This window comes from Bison bison, unplaced genomic scaffold (assembly GCF_000754665.1).
Source record: "Bison bison bison isolate TAMUID 2011002044 unplaced genomic scaffold, Bison_UMD1.0 scf7180017864111, whole genome shotgun sequence".
In the NCBI taxonomy this organism is placed as follows: domain Eukaryota; kingdom Metazoa; phylum Chordata; class Mammalia; order Artiodactyla; family Bovidae; genus Bison; species Bison bison.
The window spans coordinates 882,089-907,547 of record NW_011494683.1 but is presented as its reverse complement, the minus strand read 5'-3'; the positions used below and the strand labels follow the sequence as shown (position 1 = coordinate 907,547).

General features: G+C 36.6%; 2 protein-coding genes across 3 annotated transcripts in view; one reads left to right on the top strand and one right to left on the bottom strand.

The window, feature by feature from the left end:
* The window catches only part of ABCE1 (ATP-binding cassette, sub-family E (OABP), member 1), a 32,992-nt gene that overhangs the window by 7,166 nt on the left and 367 nt on the right, over positions 1–25,459 (bottom strand). Inside the window, exons 2-13 of one of the 2 annotated variants that reach the window (XM_010839121.1) lie at positions 19,309–19,442; positions 16,768–16,853; positions 13,938–14,035; positions 12,801–12,918; positions 12,298–12,435; positions 12,071–12,140; positions 11,760–11,856; positions 10,820–10,909; positions 5,885–6,006; positions 2,592–2,813; positions 1,382–1,441; positions 1,224–1,282 (exon numbers count right to left, since the gene is read on the bottom strand). In XM_010839121.1, coding sequence (XP_010837423.1) covers positions 1,224–1,282; positions 1,382–1,441; positions 2,592–2,813; positions 5,885–6,006; positions 10,820–10,909; positions 11,760–11,856; positions 12,071–12,140; positions 12,298–12,435; positions 12,801–12,918; positions 13,938–14,035; positions 16,768–16,853; positions 19,309–19,411 — 1,263 coding nt within the window. In that variant the 5' untranslated portion in view covers positions 19,412–19,442. The remainder of the gene's footprint in view (positions 1–1,223; positions 1,283–1,381; positions 1,442–2,591; positions 2,814–5,884; positions 6,007–10,819; positions 10,910–11,759; positions 11,857–12,070; positions 12,141–12,297; positions 12,436–12,800; positions 12,919–13,937; positions 14,036–16,767; positions 16,854–19,308; positions 19,443–25,459) is intronic. The other variant, XM_010839122.1, reaches the window with a different exon arrangement.
* ANAPC10 (anaphase promoting complex subunit 10) overlaps positions 24,186–25,459 on the top strand; it is an 88,559-nt gene continuing 87,285 nt past the window's right edge. The window contains exon 1 of the mRNA XM_010839124.1: positions 24,186–25,085. The gene's annotated coding sequence lies outside the window, so the exon portion shown is untranslated. The remainder of the gene's footprint in view (positions 25,086–25,459) is intronic.

Here is a 25,459-nt window from a genome sequence, read left to right as displayed (position 1 = left end):
TCCAAGTAAAAAAAATAAAGCAATAATCTTAAAATCTGAAAGAAATAAATGACTGCTTCAAGGGAGAAATCATTTCAGACTAGGAATACTTCTAAAGGTCAATATGTGTATCAAGTAATCTTAGGCAATCTGGGAGGTAACAAAATGTGCAACAGTATGACAGGGATGAATATAAGATGTCTTGAGAACTTAAAAAGCTAAGTTTATAGAAAACATCAATGATGAAATTTTTAATGTAAGTCAAGTCATCATAAATATTTTCAATATGAGTACTGAGCTACTGAAGTTAATAAGTTCATTACAACACCTGCAGAAATCAAAGGAAGTTAATTTCACAATGTTTTAAGTCTCATCCATGTTGTAATATATATCCGTGTCCTTTTAATGGCTGAATAACAGTGGCTCTACTGTTTTTCGTTCGTAACAGCAATCTATAAGGTTCAAATTTCTCTATATCCTCAGTAATACTTGCTCTTGTCTGATTGAAGTCATTTTAGTGGGTGTGATGTGGTGTCTCACAGTGGCTTTAATTTGCATTTCCCTTATGACTACCAATGCTGAGCATCTTTTCCTGTGCTTATTGGCCATTTGTTTCCTTTCTTCGGAAAAATGTCTATTCAAATCCTTTGTGCATTTAAAAATCGAGTTTTAAGAGTTCTTTATATATTCTGGGTATGAGTACCTTATTAGATATATAATTTGCAAACAGTTTCTCCAGTCTTGTGGGTAGCCTTTCACTTTCCTGATGTCATTTGCACCACCAAACACATTAGGTTTTTGAAGATTTATTTTGGAAAAAGATGCCAAACAGACTTAAAATAGTTTTCCCAGTAGTGGAAATGAAACTAAGGACTGCAGTAGTCTTCATATCTTCCTTTGCTACCTTATTACACCTGTGTGTGTGTGCTCAGTTGCTCAGTCATGCCCAACTCTTTGTGACCCCATGGACTTGTAGCCCACTAAGCTCCTCTGTCCTTGGGATTTGCCAGGCAAGAATACTGGAGTGGGTTGCCATTTCCTTCTCCAAGGGATCTTCCTCACCTAGGGATCAGACCCTTGTTTCCTGCATTGGCAGGCGGATTCTTTACCACTGAGCCACTTGGGGGCCCCAGACTGATTTGGAGAAACATTCTGACAGAGTGTAAGAGTAATAATGCTCTAGGTATATATACATATAAACTCTTCTTTAATAATAATAAAAAAAAAATACCAGTATAACTCACGGTTGATTTGGGACTGATTTTCTGTGGCTTATAACTGACGTTTAGAACTGGAACTTCCCCTGCAAAATAATGCAAATAAATAAGACACTGAAAACTGCTCAGATCTTTAGAATCTACTACATGGAAAAGAGTAAAAAAACTCAACATTACAACAGTACCTCCTTCATCAGGTTTAAGCCTTCCAGCAAGCATTCTGATAAATGTTGTTTTACCAGTACCTGGCAACACAAAGCAAATTGATTTGAAAAATGTTTCACATTTAGAGTAAATCACTATGCATTACTGGGTTGTAACTGGGAAACTAGTTTTGAAAAAACATACTGACACTACAGAATTCTGGAGGCTATACAGAAAATCTACTTGAACTTTCATGATTCACCTCTCAAGCATCATTCTAAACTCATTAGGAGGAATACATACTATTTAAAGTTTATAACGGCTATTTTAATAAATGGATCTATAAAGTCTTGGGTTAGTTCTTGACTTTTTTAGTTAAAGTATTGATGAACACAATTTATTGTTAAAACAGGACAATAACTGTTATGATTGACACTGTCATCACAAAGGCCATTTAACATGAAATATTTAATTGCAACCAAGCTAAAGACTAATACATTAACTAAAGACTGATATACCGCAACAATCTTCAGAAAATTTTTTTCTTCCAGTTTTGTAAGTTGTAAGCACAAAATTCCAAAATCATCTCAAAGTCATCAGCACTCAAAATCATCTAACTATATTTATGACAATAACCTATTATTTAAAAATGTCAGTAATATAACTGTTTACAAAGTTGCAAGGAAAACATTTTAAACTAGACTGCTTTAGAATTACCAATTCTTTCCTTTCTGGTCAGTTTCTAGGATGAATAAATGTCATCTGTATCAATATATACATAGAAAAACCAACTTAGAAAAAGATCTAATTCTCACTGAAGGTTAACAAAATAAGAAATATGAACTTGATTAAATGACAAATTAAATCATATGCTGTCACAAAATGTGAACCACACTGAGAAATATAGGAATTCAATCTAGTTCCCAGACCTATAATATAACTGAGTCAAAATTTTTCAGAGTAATTAAAACTCAGTTATTGGATAAACAAAGTGAAAGTGAAGTCACTCAGTCGTGTCCTACTCTTTGCGACCCCATGGACAGTAGCCTACCAGGCTCCGCTGTCCATGGGATTTTCCAGGCAAGAATACTGGAGTGGTCTGCCATTTCCTTCTCCAGGGGATCTTCCCAACCCAGGGATCGAACCCAGGTCTCCTGCATTGCAGACAGATGCTTTACCGTCTGAGCCACCAGGGAAGCCCCTGGATAAACAGAATCAACTTTCAAATATCACAGAATAAGGGAAACTTACCATTTTCCCCCAGCATCACCATGATTTCAGAATCTGTAAACTCTCCAGCTACAATCGCTAACTCAAACTCTCCCATCTTTTTCTTCATTCCAGGATATTTATACATACACATCTTTTTAACTTCTTCTTCATTTGCTGTCTCAGCCACTTTAAAAACAAGTGATGCATCTCTGAATCTCAAGTTTTCTGTTGGAACGTAGCCATCCAAAAAAATGTTTATGCCTATTGGAAAGTTATTGAAATAGATTAGCAAAGATCAGTTAAAGACTAGACTTTTCCCACAGCAATAAATTATCATATAAAAACCAAACCCTAGGCTCTCTTGTGAGCAATCTATACATAGATTTAAACAGCAAGCAGTGCGACATGGTATTTCATGTACCTAATACCAAGTTTAATTCATGCACACATACATGCCTATATATACAAACCACACATACACAAAGCACATCTTTTCATTATTATGTGATTTTTATAAGACTTTTTCCATCAGATTTTATGTGAAAGGCTCTGATGCCATTTATTCTGTATTTTAAAATAAAAAAATTGTAATTTTTCTTTAAAAAATGACAAGTAAAATGGAGTATTTTCACAGATTGATATAAAATGAAATAAAATAGTTAAGAATTTAAGTTATAAGTATTCATTTTCATGTGAGACATAACCATATGCTGAACTTATGATTTATTGCATTTGTTTTCAGTTTAGCTTTGCAGATTTTTAAGAACTTCATTGAACTTTTCTTGGTTTTACTGTGCAAACAACATAATCTAAACAGATTTTAATAACTGAACAAAAACTAACATACTGGTACATGAAAATCCCTCCAAACTAAGGTTGTTAAGAACCACAATGGCAGATGCACAGAAATGGAAAAGCGTGTTATTTGGGAAACAATGAAAAGATCTGTTTTTGTGTTTACTATGTGTAACAGAAGAACAGTAGCTGAAGTTTCAGCAAGTCTTGAAAGAAAGTCTAGGATGTTATTCATTTCATTTGCAATTAAGAACCAAATCTAGGCCTTCTCAGACTAGAACACAGGTGGCTCAATAAATATATACTGACAGAACACATCACCAGATCCATTTATTCTGCCCAAATTAGCATTTTTAATCTTAAGCCATTTAAGATTAAGAATTCATGTTAAGAATAATGTGAGGTTAAAAAATTAAAACCAAACATTAAATAAAAATATAAACTCAAAGGAATCTAAGTGACCATTTACTATAATTGCCCAATCCATTAGGTAAGAAAAGAAAAGCTCAGAGAAGTGACTTTGTGGAAAAAAAATTAACAAATCGGCTGTATACACTCCAACTGCAATGTTTTTCTTTTTAATTTAAAAATGAGTTCAAGCTAAAATTCCTTTATAGTTCATAAAGAGCTTTTACATATGACGTGTTAATTTCAGCATATTAAAGGAAAGCAGAAAGATTAAGCGCAGTTTGTTAGTTCAATAGTTTTAACGGATAGGGTACATTAAAACCTCACCAGGAACTATTTCCCAGCATATGCTTTAGACATGGCATCTATAACTAGAATTATATAGTTACATAGAATTAGCAACCATGGATCACAAAGAGTCGGACACGACTGAGTGACTTTCACTTTCAGGGCTTCCCTTGTGGCTCAGCTGGTAAAGAATCCACCTGCAATGCGGGAGACCAGGGTTCAATCCCTGGGTTGGGAAGACTACCCACTCCAGTATTCTGGCCTGTAGAATTCCATGGACTGTATATGTATATAGTTCATGGGGTTACAAAGAGGCGGACATGACTGAGCGACTTTCACTTTTCTCTAACTAGAATTATGAAAAGTGACTGCCACGTATCCATGTCATTATTATCAATATGATTCTAGAACTACTTAATACTTTAGGCAGAGAGTAGATGCTCTGATATTAGTTGCTAACTGAGGAGAATAAAACAGTAATTGCTTCTGCTATCATCTCTTAAGACTACTGGTAAAAAAAAACTGGGCAATCTCACAAGTTTTTTCTTAAAATATATTATCTCAATAGATGGATAGTATCTATCTCAAATATATAGGTAGATAAGGGATATTAAGTCCTTCCCCACCTCTTAAACTATTTATACCCTTTTTACAGCTTTAAAAAAAGAAAAGCCTGCCCAACTGAGGGAACTATAAAGCTACATGAATAATTATTCTTATGGAATATGGACTTTCAAGCATGGATTTTCAAGATATGGACTAAGGAGACCTTTCATGTCTAGATTATCAGTTTAAGGCATAGCTGGAGAGAAGAAACATAAAAAGTAAAAATAGGAGTGAGGAAGCAGTGAACGAAAACAGGAAAGAAATTAAAAGGAAGAAGGCATACCAGGTGGAGCGTGTACTGATTTTGCTTCAGGAGCCATTTAGTGGTAGGCTACTGCCGCTGCTAAGTTGCTTCAGTCGTGTCCGACTGTGCGACCCCATAGACGGCAGCCCACCAGGCTCTGCCATCCCTGGGTTTCTCCAGGCAAGAACACTGGAGTGGGTTGCCATTTCCTTCTCCAATGCATGAAAGTGAAAAGTGAAAGTGAAGTCACTCAGTCGTGCCCTACTCTTAGTGATCCCATGGACTGCAGCCCACCAGGCTCCTCCGTCCATGGGATTTTCCAGGCAAGAGTACTGGAGTGGGGTGTCATTGCCTTCTCCAAGTGGTAGGCTAGTTTTTACTTAGCCTACCTTGCTTGCCTAACTTGCTTAGGTAGGGAAAACACATGGACCAGAGAGACAGTCCCTAGTCCCTCTTTCCTGCAAGTAGTAGGAATAAGTGAAAATACACATACTGAGCTGTTGTATTAGAATTTTAGTCACTCACCAGACTATAATATATTTAACTGTTTTATTAGACTTTTGGATAACCTTAGTTCCACAAACTTAGGATACAGATTAAAGATAAATTTGAAACATGAAAACAAGATGAGCACTAAATGAATTTCAAGAGTTTTCCTACTGGTACTGGCCTGTCAAAGATAAAGCAGAAGATGACTAATAATACAGGGATGCTACAGAGGCCAAAATATAAAAGAACATTTTAGTATAGCAAATAAATAGTGAAACTGATAGAATATTTTTAGCCACAACAAAAACTTCTCCAAAAAGAAATAGGTTATGTTTAACAACTGACATATAGAACCTTATATATGTATATTCTATTGTGAGATTAAATTTAATAAGGCCAGAGTTTTGGATAAGTACTATGACAGCAACACTTTACTTAGTATCAGCAATACATTTTCTAAGCACTGATGTGAAAGAGCACTGTGAAAAGTTTTTCAAGTTACCTTCTCTTACACTAAAAGGCATAGTGACAACACCGTAAGCACTTGGTACGCCATATAAACAGCAGATGAAGTCAGAGAGGTAGTCTAATACACTTAGATCATGCTCCACCACAATGATATATCTGAAAATCAATACAGATGTTTATTTAAAAATGTAATATAACAATTAAAATTATATTTAATTATAATTAAAACATTTACATAGCTTTAAAAAAACTATAGTGGAAATTTTAGGAAGATAAATACATTTAAAAAAATTAACTGTAAAGACCACATTAAGCAAGTTATAAAATGTTTTCTTGGAATAAGACTCTAATCAATGTTCATATTTCAAATTATTTTCCTAAACTAAAAGAAAAAAGTTAACATGAAAATTTATGAATATATGAAATGTTTTGCTAATAAAAAAAAACATTTTTTTACTAAATGTTTAACTAAAAATGTTTAAAAGCATTTTTAAACTTTACAAAGCAGAAATAATTATATAATAGGCCTACACTGTTTACTGTGCTGGTCAACTTATGTATTAAACCCTTCTACTTGTCCTATCCCACACTAGTTGCAGTACAGGTGTAGCAGGGGATGCGTAGAGAATATGACATAATCCTCAATCTGAGAACTTTCAATATTAGCTGTGGAGACTAGGAATTGATATAAAACAATACCAAAAAGACCACGTAGCAAAGTTTTACAGGTGATAAAAACCTAATGAAAGTCAGGAAGGAAACAGGTTAGTGTTGGAAATGGAGCACTTAATAAATGGGATAGAATAGGACATGACTTTTTAATTAGTAAGAAAAAAAGTACTTCTAGTAGAAACAGGCAAATAAATAATAGTCATAAAGCTTTTATGTAGTATTTCATTCCTATTCAACTCAGTTTAAGATTTTCAAAAAGCAATGACCTGCAGACATCAAATTCCAATTTAATAGCTTTCTGTACAAAAACCAGCCATATTTTTATTTTAATGAAATCATTTAATCATTTAATGAAATTGTTACTCCCATAAAAACTGACTCAATTTGATTCACGATGATATACTGTTTAAATTGTCAAGCATGTCTAATTCACTGTTTTCTTTCTCTATCGAGATTCTAATTCAGGGTGTCATATTTCTATTTAATATTGCTATATGCTTTTAACAAATCTCATTTTTTTCTTCAGGGCCCCAGATAAGGCTCTTAGTTCCAGATGAAACAAATTTAACATCCTCAGATCTTCTTTTAAGACCTTCCAAAACTATAGCTACTACAGATATTCAATTTATAAAGTTACACTCTGATAAATCTATCATACTTAACCTAATCTAACAAACACGACACTTGGCCTAGCCTACCTGAAATGTGTTCAGAACACTTACTATTTTCCAATAATGTGTTGACTGTCGCATGTAATGTGTTGACTACTACACTCAAAGTGAGAAGCAGAATGGTGGCAAGGGTGCCAGCTGTCTGTCCTCTCAACATATGGCTGACCGAAAGCTGCAGCTTGCTGCTGCTGCTCAGCACCACAGACCAAGAAAATACCAAAATCTGAAGTATAGTTCTACTGAATATGTACTGTTTTCACAACACTGTAAAGTCAAAAAATCTTGAGTTGAACCAAAGTATCTGTACATTCTTTTATTACATTTGTATATAGGATATACCAAAAAATGGATCTTTGTTTCCTGAATAATTTACTCTTCTATCTCTGTGTCTAAGGGCTAGTCTATGATTGAAAGGGTCTCCTGCCTAAAATCCTCATCTGTTGAAGTCCTATGTAACTCTTTAAGGTTCACCTCAAATTCTACCTCCAGCAGAAATACCCTTCTTAATGTGCAATAAACTTTCCCCCACTGTTGAACAGTGGTAAGCATCAATAAAAATGGCAAATCACCCAAGTGAGCCAATACTTATCCTGCCTTGGTATCATTACTGGCAATGTTCCATTACTTGGAATAATTCTCTGCTTTTTTATCACTGAAATCTTCAAGACCCAGTATATGGCAGCAGTTTTATCTAGTGGTTTTAAAGGTACTTTTGAAAAGAAAAAAAATAAGTCACCTGCTTTCTCTACTTTCATATGAATCTTATGCAGAAGTCCAAAATGTTATTAAAAAATATTTAGAAGACTCACTCTATTTTCAGAGGGTTTGGAACAATAATCTACAGCATAATGAGAAATCTATGCTGTGAAAATTTATGCCCTACACTTAATTTTGGGTTATCTGTTGGATTTTAATCTTCCTCTTGCATTATTGTTCCTCTCACTAATCCACCCTCTATTTCTTGTTGTTTCCTGGAGGATACGATCTTCAAAATCTTTTTACAGCATTAAAGACTGAATGGGTGCCTTGATACATCATAGAATTTCAGAATGCAGACATACTTCCTGAAACTTTTTATCGTCTAGCACTACAAAGAGATTATTTTGACCCTATGCCTATAAAATCATGACCCAGCACAACTGAGAGAACGTCTAACAATCATTCTCTTCACTTTGCCAATCTAATCTGTTTTGGTATGTTATCCCTTTTACCACTATGTACTGCGCTCTCATAATGTAGAAAATAGTGACTTGACTGAATACATGTCACCTGGTTGTAAATTATTATCCTTTTATTTCTCTGCTTATGTATTCCTTAATCTACCAGATCCTAAGGTCCCTGAATATTGGGACCGCATTTTATACTCTTACATTCCCCAAAGGGGCTTCTGCCCTGGTAGCACAGTGGTAAAGAACCTACCTGCCAATGCAGGTAGCTGTGGATTTAATCCCTGGGTCAGGAATATCTCCTGGAGAAGGAAATGGGTACCCTACCCCGGTATTCTCACCTGGGAAATCCCACAGACAGAGGAGTCTGGTCGGATACAGTCCATGGGGTCGCAAAGAGTTGGACATTACTTGGTGACTAAACAACAGCAACAATTTCCCAAAGAGCCTATCATAATGCCCTGACCTATGCATGGAGTGAAAATAATGGTCACCATTTACCTCAACTAAGACTGTCTCTTTATTACTGATATTCTAAGTTTTACTTCAAAGTATGTGCAGGGATCATTTGTTCCTTGAATCTAAGGAGTCAAGTTTTTCAATTCTGGAAAAAACCTGGCCATTATCTTTTCACAGTTTGATTTTTCAGATGCCTATAAAGACATACGCAATTGTCTTCTCATTCTGTTCTCTATCTTGTTCTATTCTCCATGTCCCTGAATCTCCTCCTGTTTTTCCATCTCATTCTCTGTTGTACTCTGGTGGCTTGCTCAGGTCAACTTTTAAAGTTTCTGATGCTCTTCTGTTGTTCCTAACCTGTCTAATCTGTCCAGTGAGTTTTCAATGTCATGACTATATTTCTAATTTCTAGATTCGTTTGGGTTTTTAAAACATTTACCTGTTACCTTTTTTGGAGTATTATATTTCTAGAGCTTTAAACCTTTATGTTGACTCATCTTAAATACTGCCTTCCAGCCCCTTAGAGTGCCCCTTTCAGTTCTTGAAGATCTAAGTCCTGCTGTTTGTTGTTTACTGGCTCACTCGAACACTTTCCTTCTATCATTTATAACCCTGGCTTTGAAGCTCTTGGTCTTTACCTGAAGAAATCCTGTGTGACCAGGGTTGACAGCGATGTCTCTGGAGTGTTTTTATATTTGTGTCGTCTACGTACCATAGAACTGAAGAGCCCAGGACTCTCTCTGTGTTACTTTCTCAGCTTGGAGGGTTTTTAGACATCCCTGATTACATAAATTTCAATTCCATATCCATGTGAGCTGCCAGTCCATAAACAGATCTGAAGGGGAACCATCCCTCCATTCCCAAGGCTCTCACTGAGTGACAGGAGTATGTTTCCTTGACATCCTCATGTGTTTATTTACTCTTTTGCTGAGAAAGCAGTTGTTTGAGAGTCCTGGCATTTTGTGTGATAATTCAAAAGGAGGCTCTGCTACCTGCCCACAAATGGTTGTTAAAGCTCAAGACTTATTACAGAGACAAGCACAATCTTCAGGAAAGCCATCCTTGTTACTCCCCTGTAATTTATAGTTCTCTGTTCGCTTTTTGATCCCCAGGGATTTCTCTTATGAAAGAAGTTATGAAATCAACTATTAAAGAATGGAACAGAAAATGCTATGCAGGAAAAACACTCTGTGTTCTGGCCATAGTCTTGCCATATCATAAATTAGAAATCTAGAAATAATTAATTTTTTTGACCTTAAACTTCTTCATCTGCAATATGGGAATACCACCTAAAGATTCTAACTTATGAGATTAATGAGGCTCAGATGAGATAACGGATATAAAAACTGCAAACTACAACAGCATCCTACGAATACATGATGTTGTGACTACTAAGAAGTTTTTAAGAACTCTTTTGTGCTCAGTAAAGACCTGGGACAACTGGAATTACTCTGTTTTAAATGATGTGTATAAGCGACATATCCATTTGAGGATCTGACAAAAGTTAAGGATCTGCTTCCTAGAAACCCATAAATATATGTCAAAAATTTGCATATCACTATAGTTGCTTCCCTGGTGGCTCAGACAGTAAAAGCGTCTGCCTACAATGCGGGAGACCGGGGTTCGATCCCTGGGTGGGGAAGATCCCTGGAGAAGGAAATGGCAAACCACTCCAGTATTCTTGCCTGGAAAATCCCATGGACAGAGGAGCCTGATAGGCTACAGTCCATGGGGTTGCAAAGAGTTGGATACGACTTAGTGACTTCACTTCACTTCACTTCATAATTCTTAGGCTCCCTGGAAACAGGTATGGTAGTAAATGCATCTTGCATTAAGAATTTCTGTTCTAGACAGAGGAAGGTTAAGTTCAAGTGATAGCTCAAAAACCAAGATGGAATATATGCACATGTATATGACATTGATGGTCCTGGTGTTGCATTTTTAGAAATTTATAAAACTTTTTAAATAGAACAGCATAGGCACACACCAAATCTTACTTACCTGTCTGGATTTATTAGAGATCGTATAGTAATAGCAGCCTTTAAACGCTGCTTGACATCTAGGTAACTAGAAGGTTCATCAAACATAAAACTATGAAAAAGAAAAGCAAACATAATATGAAAAGCAAGTATGATAATTATTCTATCTTGCATGTTAAAGCACTGAAATATTTCTGATTTAACAACAACAAAAATCCCATAACGGTAAAAATTTCTATATTCTGTTCAGAAGTAGAAGGAAGAAATTATGAAAAGCAGGACAGCATATCAAGTATGGGGAGAGGCTCACAGATTAGGCTAACTTACAAACTGTTATCTCCTCATGAAAACTATTCTGATATACTCCAAAATAATTCAGAGCGCTCTTATAATTGGCTGAAATCAGTTGCACTAAAGCAAACAGTTTTTGGAAAGGAGGGCCTTGCAAAAAATTATAGAATACGGAGAAAAACTAGCCTACATTGGACGCCAGAGTAGAAGTATGGAAAAAGATGAGAGCAAAAAATATCTGGGAAAAGAGAGACATTAAAAGGTAGGAAGGAAACTCGCCTTTACATTTGTCTCTCACGTGGCATGCCACCCTGATTTAGGATAACCTAAAAGACCTCATGTTCCACTTGAACTATTAAAAACCTTGCCGGCCTTGTTGGAGACCTTACATCTTAAAAAAAATAATCTTCCTATGTATAGAGTTTACAAAATACCTGACCTTATATTAAAAGGCTCTAGAATTCATAAGTTGTAAAGTTTTTACCCCTGATGGAGTAACAGGGGAATGGGCAATGGATGCACAGCTGCTTCAACATCTGAACTCAAAAGTTAAAACATTCACTACTCCTTCTAATATTAACAATTTATCCCAAACCACTGCTCTTTTAGCAGCATTATAAATAAAAACTCTAAAGTGAGGGTAACATTTACAAGAATATAAAGTAACCTACATATCAGCTTTCTGTATGCAAACGACCGCACAGGCAAATCTCTGCAACTCTCCTCCTGAAAGATCTTCAACATTGCGTTCTTTCAGATGGGTTAAATCTATAAGAGGAATTGTCTTTAATGTTATTCTATTTTACCTCTTCAGGGTAAAATGTGCATTGCAAATCATCCTGCATTTGAATATTTCAGCTGAAAGTATGGCAATTACTAGAGATTTTTCCCATTTATTTCAGTAATCCATATAAAGGCATCAAACTTTATTATGAGTTAAATTCATGGCCTATTAAAACACATACACAAAATAAACACTTACCAAGCTGCTGACATACAATTGCTTGTGTCTTTGTTTCATCTTTTCGGTCCAAAATAGACCCCACTGTCCCCTGTCACAATATATCAGTAACAGTTACTACTATTTTCCTTCAATACTAGTCCCTTCAATATTAAGAAGAGTCACAAAGTAAAACAAGTTTAATTTATCTTTCATATATCCACCAATATTTGTAATACCCACTACACATCTCCTAAAAAGCAACTGACCTTTGCAGCCTTGGGAATCTGGTCTACGTACTGAGGTTTGATAATGGCTTTTAGGTCATCTTCAAGAATCTTGGTAAAGTAATTTTGCAATTCAGATCCACGGAAGTAAGTCAGAATTTCTTGCCAATCAGGTGGATCCTAGAAATGTATGTATAGTTATCTGAATTTAGTAATACAATTGCAAAGAGGATAAATGTTATACAAAATAGAACATATACCCAAATAGAATACTTTTGCTTCTAATATACTAATAATACCAGAGGTGGATTTTTTTTTTTTTCAAATCAAGGAACATAACAGTTTACAAAATCTCAGAATTATCAATTAAGTAGCATTAACACATTTTTAACTAAAAAGGAGTTTCGTTTATAGTTTCTCAGCACTAATTACACAAATAATCTTGAAAATAAGAACATTAAAAAATAAAATCACACATACTCTCTCCTTCACAGCCTCATAAAACTGACCCAAGATACTCATTTTTATAAGGTGGTAATACATACATCATACTTCCCAAGGTTTGGCTTTTGCTTTCCTGCTAAAATTTTTAAAGCAGTTGACTTTCCAATACCATTAGTTCCAACTAATCCCAAAACTTCACCCGGACGAGGAATAGGCAACCTGTCACAAGTGTACAAAAATAATGAAACAACTCAGACTTAGGTAGAAAAAGCTACATAATACCAGAATGATGTCTTCTGATGCATTTGCACTCCACACACATTCATTAATAAGCCAAAAGAGAAATATGCCAGATATTATTGGCTATTAGGAAAAAACAAAAACAGCAGCCAAGATTAACTTAAACTGTTAATTGTTAGAAATGCATCCATGACCAATATTACTCCAAATTTTATTTATTCAACTTTCACTCACAGTCTAAAGTAACAATTTTTCTTTACATATAAGGCTCAGTTTTAATGTACAATAAAATGCTTTGGTACAAAACTGCAGAGCAGGTGCAACCTCACAGTCTTTTTCCTTCTTTCTTTTTTTTGGCCTGCCATTTACTTACAAGGAGAGAAGTGCCACATCAACCAGAAATATTCCACTTCATACTCCCTGCTGCAGTAGGGCCCCTTAAAGCTGGCAGGTTGAGAAATACCTTTTTATTAGTTAAATCTAGACTCCCCGATTCAAAATATTAGTGTTCAGCAGATTAAAAACCTCAAAGAATGTCTGTCAATAACAGTATATGTTGAAGCTCAGGGTAATATTCTCTGTAGATCATGAGATTAATAGATAAATAAAATCAATACAAGGCCCCTTAAAAATTATTTTGGGGAGAAGGATTTCGTAACAACAATGATTCTCACCCCAGTTGTATACTAGAATCACCTGGGAGCCTTATCAGCTTACTAATATCCAGACTATACATCCAGAGATAAGATGTAATTCAACTGGGTTGAAATTACCTGGGCATGAGTACTTTTAAAAAGACTCTCAGGTAATTTTAATGTCAGCCTGAATGAACCACTGACATATACAATGCTATTCTGCATGATGTTATAATATTATATTTTGCTTTAGTGGATGCAAAAGTTATTACCACTTATTTTCCATTTTTTAGTTTCTCTGAAAATTTCAAATGTATTTTACTCTTGACTGAAGCAAAGAAGAATGCTGACTTGGAAATATACCTGTGAAGTTTGAAGGCATTGGCACAATATCGGTGTGTTGTTTCTTTTTCCAAGTTGCTTGGTAAGTTGACAATTGATAAGGCGCCAAAGGGGCATTTCTGTTATTTAAAATAAAGAATTAAGTTTCCATTAATTTTTAGAAATATGTGCATGACTAAAACGAACAGATTAAGAAGTTTTTTTTTTGAGATAGAACATTTTTATTCAAATATGTAAGTACATTTTGTGTCCCATGTATTTTTTTTTAGTTGTTTTTTATTTTATTTATTTATTTAAATTTTATTTTATTTTTAAACTTTACAATATTGTATTAGTTTTGCCAAATATCGAAATGAATCCGCCACAGGTATACATGTGTTCCCCATCCTGAACCCTCCTCCCTCCTCCCTCCCCATACCCTCCCTCTGGGTTGTCCCAGTGCACCAGCCCCAAGTATCCAGTATCGTGCATCGAACCTGGACTGGCGACTCATTTCATACATGATATTATACATGTTTCAATGCCATTCTCCCAAATCTCCCCACCCTCTCCCTCTCCCAGAGTCCATAAGACTAATCTATACATCAGTGTCTCTTTTGCTATCTCGTACACAGAAGTTTTTATAATTAATTTTCCAAATGTGGGAGTTTCACACAGGTGTTTAAGTACTGTTTCACTTCCTATCCTTAAAAAAGTTAAGTTACTCGAAGGCAAGAATTTTAACTAATAAATCTGTATTCCCCTTAGTAACTGGCAAAATGCTGGAGATTTAATCTGTTTAACACTTAGTTAAAAACCTTACAGACCTGGAGATAGATTTTTGCGTTTTTAAAAAAATATTATTAGATAAAAGAAGGTTAAGAGCAAGATAAAACTTGATTATCTGGCATAGCTCAGCCAGTAACGCTTCTGTATGCAATGCTGGAGACCTGGGTTCAATTCCTTGGTTGGGAAGCTCCCCTGGAGAAGGAAATGACAACCCACTCCAGTATTCCTGCCTGGAGAATCCCATGGACAGAGGAGCCTGGCAGGCTACAGCTCATGGGATGGCAAGAGTCGGACACCACTTGGTGCTATCTTTCTTTTCTATTGAGCGTACTATCTCATATACAGTCAATGAGAAACATCGTCCCTTTATTTCCTTCTTCCTGTCTTCTGTACGCTTCCTTTACAACTTTGTAAAGTCCTTTAAGGTCATGGTTTGTACCTTTCTTGGTCTATTTACATCTCAACAACAGCTAGCATAGTATCTGCACAGAGAAAGGACTAATGTCTTTCCATTGTGATTTTTAACCATTCCACATGAAAAAGATATTCATATTCCAAGTGAGTAAATTCACATAAAAAGAAAAACATTTATTCATAGAAAAACTTATTCAAATGGTGACTGTCAATCAGATAAATGCCCAAGGAACAAGAATGGTAAAAATTGGAAGGTGATTTAAGAATGATAATGTGGCTAGAAAAATTCCTCCAAAGTACAGATAAAACCAAAAGGGTACAAGCGAAATGTATAAATGCAGATTAGAAATCTGTTCAATGAGCTTAGGGAACTAATTCAAAAGTTTATATACAAAGGTTTCAGTGAATTCCCATTTTCTAAGTTATAAGAACACAGAAGTTTAAAAAACAAAACTCTTATTTTCAAGTTAATTCCTTATGCAAGATGGTTTTTTGTTTTTTTTTTTACAAATGGAGTCACTGCCATTTACAGAATTCTCTATTATTCTATCAATGTACATAAAATGCTTATTGGCTTCAAGTAATTTAAACTTCTCTTAATCTTCAAAGAAAAAATATCCATGCATTTCAAGTATCCTAAGTGTTCAGGAAGTATACACTACCCCTCTCCCCAAAGAGATTCATTACATCAGTATCTTTTCTGCCATGGAGTACATACCCAAATTCTGGAATCTCAATATTCTATAGTAGCCAAGAAAGAAAATAAAATCAAATATAGTGTTCAAAATAAGATTTCCAGCACCCACAACATTGGCAGGCAAAAAATATTTGCTGGAAGAAATGTCTCCTGCTTATACTATCAAAAGAAGAAAAAACGCTTTCAGGTACCGAGCTTGGTACTTCTGGATACTTAACTGAAAATTCAGAAACCAATTTAAAATATACTTGAGCCTAATTAGAAAAAATAATACGTGGTAGCCATATTCCAGGAAAGGTCCTTTCTAAAATATATTATGTGCAAATAAAAAATAACTAATTTAAGAACTTTATACTCTGGCTCCTAAATATCTTTTAAGAACCAAAGTTGGAAATCCATCACTCTTGAAGAAAATCCCTAATCAAACTATTCAATATAACAAAAACTGAAGCATTTTGAAAAGTTACACTATTGGGATAAATTCAACAATAAAAGAATACAGCAAAAGCAGCACTTCAGGATTAGGTTAAACTAAGAAAAGTTTTTGGCTGTGTCCATTTTTATTTAAAAGTGTGAATTTAAAATTTAAAAGACTTGAAAAAAATAATATATAATATGACTCATATTTTTTGTATTTATATTTCCAAAAAGTTCTGGTAAAGATCTGGAGAATGTTCTTCTCATAAGAGGGTGAAAAAGAGAAATTAATTTTGGTTGGAGATGGCTTTACAAAATTGCATACAGCAAGGATAACTTTTATTATTATTTTTTAAAAGGATAACGTTTAAATGGGGTGGCTTAATTAATTGAAACTGCAATAATATTACTAATATAAGAAAACCATTTTTCTAAATTTGTATTATTTTTTCACTGTTTCATACTTGGCTCTTTAAAAACAGTTATAATGTATTCAGAATTTTTAAATTTCATTTTTAGGTTATAATTTAATACAATAAATAAAATATCACTTACTTTAATACAAATACCACAGCCAATACAAAGAGTTTCAGAAATCCAAGCTATTTTGCTCTGGGCGGTAACCTCTATGCATAATTTTCCTGCAAAGGAAAAGACAGAATTAAGACATTTATTCTGATAAGTCTAATTTTCTGACAACGCTGTTATTTCAGCAATTCTTGTTCCAAATTTCCATAAAGAATCAAATTTTCAAAGATCACAAAAAGAAATACACTTGAGATAATATCTTAAATCAGTGCTTTGTATGGATACACTGCTGGACTTATTTACTTATATGAATATTTGTCATGCAAGACAGAGGTGACTAATATACTTATTTTAATTTACTACAAGAAGATGCTGGTTAAAGTATTCGTTGTCATTGGGTCACTAAGTCATGTCCAACTCTTTGTGACCCCATGGACTGTAGCCCTCCAGGCTCCATCCATGGAATTTTCCAGGCAAGATACTGGAGTGGATTGCCATTTCTTTTTTTTTTTAATATTTACTTATTTTTTATTTGGCTGTGCTGGATCTTAGCTGTGGCATGTGGGATCTAGTTTCTTGACCAGGGTTCAAACCACGGCCCCCTGCACTGGGAGCATGTAGTCTTAGCCAATGGACCACCAGGGAAGTCCTAGGGGTTGCTATTTCTGATCTTAAAAGTTGACTAACCTGAATATTTAATCCACCAAATATGCCTTGACAATGGTAATGTATACTCGACAGGAGAATGAAATATATTAGCTAGATCAGGAAAGCTCCCCAAAGACATGCATCTAATACACAGACTAAATTAAATTTAGCATTAAGAATACCAATAATGGCATTTCTGAATAGCACAGTAGACTGTAAGATATGACATCTAAAGTTTCTTTTAAGATTTAGTAAGTTTATTTCTCACTAGTATGTTTAAAGTAACAATTATTTAGCATAGCTTTTAAAGACTAGCAATTCTGAATTTTTGAGAATTTATTTAATCTTGAAAATGTAGCAAAAGCTCATGAACAGTCATTCATACTAAGCTGTTTTTAAAAAGAATATTATCAAACGCAAATATCTTGGTAGTTCTTTCTTCGTGATTTAAAGTAACTAAAGGATTTTGTAGACCTGGAAGACTCTCACTAATTTGAACACTGGTTTGATTTTACAGTCAATGAACTTAAACAATACATGAACTGTGAACTTCAGATGTTCAAACTGGTTTTAGAAAAGGCAGAGGAACCAGAGATCAAATTGCCAACATCCGTTGGATCATTGAGAAAGCAAGAGAGTTCCAGAAAAACATCTATTTCTGCTTTATTGCCTATGCCAAAGCCTTTGACAGTGTAGATCACAATCAACTGTGGAAAATTCTGAAAGAGATGGGAATACCAGACCACCTGACCTGCCTCTAGAGAAACGTGTATGCAGGTCAGGAAGCAACAGTTAGAACTGGACATGGAACAACAGACTGGTTCCCAATAGGAAAAGGAGTAGGTCAAGGCTGTATATTGTCACCCTGCTTATTTAACTTATATGCAGAGCAACATCATGAGAAACGCTGGACTGGAAGAAGCACAAGCAGGAATCAAGCTTGCCAGGAGAAATATCAATAACCTCAGATATGCAGATGACACCACCCTTACGGCAGAAAGTGAAGGAGAACCAAAGAGCCTCTTGATGAAAGCGAAAGAGGAGAGTGAAAACGTAGGCTTAAAGCTCAACGTTCAGAAAACTAAGATCACGGCAAGAGGTCCCATCACTTCATGGGAAATAGATGGGGAAACAGTGGCAGACTATTTTTTTGGGCTCCAAAGTCACTGCAGATGGTGATTGCAGCCATGAAATTAACAGATGCTTACTCCTTGGAAGGAAAGTTATGACAACCTAGACAGCATATTAAAAAGCAGAGATATTACTTTGCCAACAAAGGTCCGTCTAGTCAAGGCTATGGTTTTTCCAGTGGTCATATATGGATGTGAGAGATGGACTGTGAAGAAAGCTGAGCACTGAAGAATTGATGCTTTTGAACTGTGGTGTTCGAGAAGACTCTTGAGAGTCCTTTGGACTGCAAGGAGATCAAACCAGTCCATCCTAAAGGAGATCGGTCCTAGGTGTTCACTGGAAGGACTGATGTTGAAGCTGAACTCCAATACTTTGGCCACCTGATGCAAAGGGCTGATTCATTTGAAAAGACCCTGATGCTGGGAAAGATTGAGGGCAGGAGGAGAAGGGGACGACAGAGGATGAGATGGTTGGATGGCATCACCGACTCAATGGACATGAGTTTGGGTAAACTTCAGGAGCTGGTGATGGACAGGGAGGCCTGGCGTGCCGTGTGCCATTCATGGGGTCAAAAAGAGTTGGATACAACTGAGTGACTGAACTGAACTGAACTTAAACAGGATCATTTAGTCACAAAGTATTAAAAGAAATTTAGAATAATATCTGGTCTTATTTTTACATTTTAAAGAAACTAACAGGGGTGAAAAGTGTACACTAAAGCCTAGAGAACCATGAAGATAATGTATTCTTTTAAAACTTTCTCTTATCCTTAAATGATCCACAGCTTACCCATCCGAACCACAGGGCAACTCTTCTTGCACTCCTGCCGACATTTCTTAGGTTTACATTTGTCATGGTTGACAATAGCAATTCTTGTTAATTTATCCGCCATGATTCTAAGGAAGTAAGAATATCCAGTTCCTCTATTAAAGAAAAGATTAACAAAATTATGGCATAGTCAGTGCAGTTTATTAAGAGAAGTCAGTCACAGGTATAAAAAATTCAAGAGGAGGAGATATCACTATTTCAGATATTAATACCTGGAACTAATTAAAAAAAAAACTAGTGAAAGCAATAAAATAACTTGTTATGTCTGGAAAAACAAAATTTTACTTATATACCATTAATCAGAAAACTTATATGTAGAAGGAAAAAAATACTACTTTCAACAGTATATACACGTGTGATGAAACTCAAAATTACCACTGAAAGACACAAAAGACCTGAACAAATAGAATAGCATGCTGTTTCAATTTTCACAAAAGAGAATAGTCAATATCACAGTTTTCAATCTTCCCTGAATTTATACATTTAATTCAATCTCAAAGGGAAAAAACTGAATCAGACAAATAAAATCTAAAGCTCTTATGCAAAAAGTAGTAATAGCCAGGAAAATGGGAAAAGAGTAAGGGGTTGGGGAACCTATACTTGACATATGGAAAAAATTGATATAAGGCCTAAGTAATTAATGCTGATACCAGTGGATGAATACTGACAATAAAATAGAACAGAAAGACTTGACATGAAACATACATATGATAAAGATGTTTACTTCCTCCCTCTAACTAATCATCACTTCATGTCTTATCTATTTGACTATGATACTACTGGAGAAGGCAATGTGGCACCCCACTCCAGTGCTCTTGCCTGGAAAATCCCATGGGCAGAGGAGCCTGGTAGGCTGCAGTCCATGTGGTTGCTACGAGTCAGACATGACTGAGCAACTTCACTTTTTTCACTTTCATGCATTGGAGAAGGAAATGGCAACCCACTCCAGCGTTCTTGCCTGGAGAATCCCAGGGACGGGGGAGCCTGGTGGGCTGCCATCTATGGGGTCACACAGAGTCAGACACGACTGAAGCGACTTAGCAGCAGCAGCATGATACTACTGATGGAAGTGGCAATTACTAAGGGTTTAACCATTATGTTGGTCAATTGGAAAAAAAAGTAAAAACTGCTTTCCCTGGGAACTGAAAATATGGTCAAGATGAATTTTATGTTAACTGCACTGATATGAAAAGGAGACCGGGGACTTCCCTGGAGGTCCAGAGGTTAGGATTTTGCCTTCCAACGTCCAAAAAACCAAAACATAAGACAGAAGCAATACTGTAACAAATTCAATAAAGACTTTAAAAGGGATCCACACACACAAAAGAGAGACCAAGTAACCAAGTAACTGAAAGTTTGAAAGTTTAGTCGCTCAGTTGTGTCCGACTCTTCGCGACCCCATGGATTGTACACTACCAGGCTCCTCCGTCCAAGGGATTTTCCACAAGAGTGCTGGAGTAGGGTGCCATTAACTATATGTATATAATTTTGGAGATTTTAAAGTCTTGATATTTAACAGCAACATAAATTACAGAGCTGAAGTCAAAGTTAACATAATCTTCTATATACTGGGCTTAGTGATAGAATTAATTTTCTTAGAATGGGATCAAAGTAATTCCAAAAAGCGCCTTACTACTCCAGTTTATTCCAACATGTAATGAAAGAACCTCAAGCCAAAAGATTATTGATCAACAAAGACATTCTGCTGGCTTTTTCTATCATGACTATGAACCCCCATCCAGATTTTTCTTGACCGAAAGCTTCCTCTAGCCTGTCCTCTCAGTTTATTAACCACTTTCCTCTAATGAGCTTGTCTTTTACCCTACCCCAGCCCTTGTTCCTTTGGCTAAATCCTTTACCTCGTCATTTTGAATAACTGCATTTTTCTGTAACCAACCTTTCAAATACGTCATTCTCCAACCAACATTTCTATCTTTTCACTTCACCACTCACATACACAACAATCCAACAACGCTTTGAACTCCCCTCATTCCTCAGACCTGTAACTGTCTCTACTGCTGCTGCTGCTAAGTCGCGTCAGTCGTGTCCGACTCTGTGTGACCCCATAGACGGCTACCCCGTCCCTGGGATTCTCCAGGCAAGAACACTGGAGTGGGTTGCCATTTCCTTCTCCAATGCATGAAAGTGAAAAGTGAAAGTGAAGTCGCTCAGTCGTGTCCGACTCTTCTCGACCCCATGGACTGCAGCCCACCAGGCTCCTCTGTCCACGGGATTTTCCAGGCAAGAGTACTGGAGTGGGTCGCCAGTGCCTTCTCCAGTAACCGTCTCTAGATTCTATCAAATTTCCACTGTCCTTCATCCCTTTGTATCTTTGATGTCTTTTGTACCCACCTAAAATTGTCAGTCACTTACACCCTCATCTATAATTCTGGTTAAATTCAACTCTTCACCTGCACACAGATGGCAAGAGAAAAAACAAAGCCACGCTGACTAGTATCATCTCGAGTGAACCTTTATGCCAATTAGCCATCACACGATATGTATTTCCATAGCTAAGTCCCTTTGCAAACTAAAAGATATCCATCCGCCAAGGAGAAGGTTGCAACAACTTTTTCCTGTCTTTAACATCATCAATTATTCAGTCTTTCCCAGCTTATTCCCAGCATTCAAACACTTCATCATCTGACCCCAACCTCCTCCCCTGCTTCATTTCTCCACATTTTTATAGCAGGACTATGTAAAAGCACAAGCTGGAATCAAGACTGCCAGGAGAAATATCAATAACCTCAGACATAAACGAGTTGCCTACAGTCAGTGTTTCACATCTCTCTGGGTATTTTCCGCGGAACCCACTGCAGACATTAGTGTCCATCATTCCATGAAAACAGCCTGTCAGGTCATCCCTGTATTTTACATGACTAAAGCAAATGGTTGCTGGTATTTGCTTCAGGGTCTTAGCATTTTCTGCTCCCTTCGCGGGTAATGTTACTCCCACTAGTGGCTCACACCTTCAAGTCTTTAATGTTTATTCTCAGTGAGTCTTCTCTAGCTATAAAACTGCCTTGTTTTATTCTTCTTAGCTCTTTCTACTATATTACACAGTATATATTTCATATACATGTACGTATATGGTATATATAGGATTTCCCTCATAGCTCAGTTGGTAAAGAAACTGCCTGCATTGCAGGAGACCTCAGTTTGATTCCCGGATCAGGAAGATTCACTGGAAAAGGGATAAGCTACCCTCTCCAGTATTCTTGGGCTTCCCTTGTGGCTCGGCTGGTAAAGAATCCCTGCAATGAGGAAGACCTAGGTTAGATCCTTGGGTTGGGAAGATCCCCTGGAAAAGCAAAGGCAACCCACTCCAGTATTCTGGCCTAGAGAATTCCCCTTTTATAGTCCATGGGGTCACAAAGAGTCTGACACAACAATTTACTGTGTGTGTATACGCATTTATGTGCTCTCTCTATATACATACACAGACAATATTTTTCCCTCACCAACTACAAAGTACTACATCATGAGTGCAGGAATTTTTGTTTGTTCATTTCAGTGGCTGGACCAGTGTCTATCACATAGTAGGAAAGCAAACATTTCTACTGAATGAAATGAGAAAATGAATTTAAATATAGTAAATAAATTTCCTACAGGTTATAACAACTTTAGGAGTCTCTGCAAGTTACCAATACATTATAGTGACAATTAAACATTAAAGTATATTATTTTTAAAAATCACCCAAAATGAAACAAACATTGTATGTAACAGAGCTACATTAATGGATAGGTTTACTTTACCTCTTTATAACCTTTAGAAACTCATCTAAAGATCAGCATAAGAAAATAAGTGATTTACGAATTGCTACCAAAAAAGCTATCATTCTAGAAGAGAATTCCCAAGTGACTGAAGATTCTTCAGCTATTAAAAATAATAAAACTAGAGATCATACAAATTATGGTGGATGAGCATGATTAATTCCCCTGCAGGGGATAAATCTTCATTGATTTATCAATGAAACTGTTTACAATAAGGTTTATTTCTGCCAAACTACTAAATTGTTTCAACTGCTATTTCAAACCATTTAAAAACCAAATGACTGTACGAGATGATTTTTATAAAATAAAACATACTAGAGATGGTTAATAAGCTGATTTATATTTTAAAATGATAAATTATAATGCAATTAAGAAAAATGAATACAGATTCTTTGTAGAACTGTTAATTAACACAGCAACGTGTAGACACTATTGTTAATTAAATTTCTATGTAAGTTTCAAGAATTGGGAAGAAGGATCCCCTCCTTTCTTTTTCAGCGAGAAAGATGGAGTACAAGAAAGCTTGGAGGGGAAGACTGTAGTTACAGACTCCTAGGAACAAACAGGGATCTGAAGCTATCTCAAACCTGAAAACAAACTGTTGAAAACAGGTACTTGAACAATGACATCCATCATCCTTCCAGCTGAGAGGAAAAAAGGAAGTGAGACATTTATAGAAAGCATTTGTAGTCTAAAGAAACTTAAGTTGAACAGTCGTGTCTGACTCTTTGCGATCCCATGGATTGCAGCCTACCAGGCTCCTCTCTCCATGAGATTTCCCAGGCAGGAGTACTGGAGTGGGTTGCCATGTCCTTCAGGGGATCTTCCTGATCCAGGGACTGAATCATCTGCTTTACCGTCTGAACCACCAGGGAAGCAAAGTCTTAACCACTGGACCACCAAAGAAGTCCCAGGAAGTTTCCCTGATAGCTCAGTCGGTAAAGGATCCACCTGCAAAGCGGGAGACCCTGGTTCGATTCTTGGGTTGGGAAGATCTGCTAGAAAAGGGGAAAAGCTACCCACTTCAGTAATCTGGCCTCAAGAACCAGTCCATGGAGTCGGACAGGACTGAGCGAATTTTCACTTTGTAGTCTAAAACCAAAATTATTTTAATACCCTGTGAAAGCATATGAAAACGAATGATGCTTATGTCATGTGAAATATTCTAAAATTATATGCTATTGCAGGTTATTAAATTTATAAAACGTGTCAGTCGGGAGTGGTGCAGAACTCTGATTTCAGAGTCTTAAACTGAAGACAATTAGAAGAGACACTAAATTACTATCGCTTTATCCTTGCCCCAGCAATTATAGTAAATATTCTTCCTAAAAATATTTTTTACAGGGGAAACAAGGATTTTAACTAAAATAAAAACAAACAACACTTTTTGGTTCAGATACGACAAGAGCCCTTGGTTAATACTGACAAAAATGAAGCATTATCGTCAAGTAGCTGGTATAGAATGCATATTCTTAGAACCAGGGACAAAAGTACTGAGGGCTGCAAAAACAGATGCCACTGTCATAAATGCAGTTAGCAGTCCTGTGGAAGAGAAAGCACCCCTCCCCCCAATAAAACCATATACAGTGTTTTGACAGTTATTTCTCTCTTACCGGTTTTACCGTAAAAAATAAGAAAACCTGCTTAGGTAGTTTATGGGATGTGGGAATTGACTTTAGCCGTCGCGCCCACGATGCAAGAACCACTTAAGGGGAAATAAAGGTACTTTCAGTAAAGACATAGAACCTGATTTCCAGGGGTTTAAGATACAATAACGGGGAAATCGGAGAAATCACCAAGTGTCGTAAAAACTCTCGCGAAATGCAAAACGCGTTCAACTGGAAGATTATTTGAGATCACCATGGTAACAGCAGAGTACAAGCTGCTGTGAGAAAAGTCCAGTGACATCTGGCCATCATTTCTATAAAGACTGGGAGTGGACGAAGAGGATCCGACTCTTGGCGGTAAGATGCCGTGACTCATTCCACAATCCCCAAACCGCGAAGAAAAGGCTTCCCACCTGTGCCAGAAGAGCCGGGGCAGTAGGGGACGCTCTAAGTTATAAAAGCGGCTTTCACAAAGATTCAGTGCTAGGAGAGGCGCGGGGTCAAGGCGGGAGTGGAGGCGGCGGGAGTGGAGGCGGCGGGAGTGGAGGCGGCGGGAGTGGAGGCGGCGGGAGTGGAGGCGGCGGGGAGTGGACCACCGAGAGAATGACACCTATATCCATTTCCATGTCCCTTGGCGGGGCTGCCGGACCACAGCGGCCGAGAGCCGGGTCAGCTGTAGGGAAAGCGCCAGGCGCCCCCCGGCGCTCGGCGGCACCCGTGCTCCGGCGGGT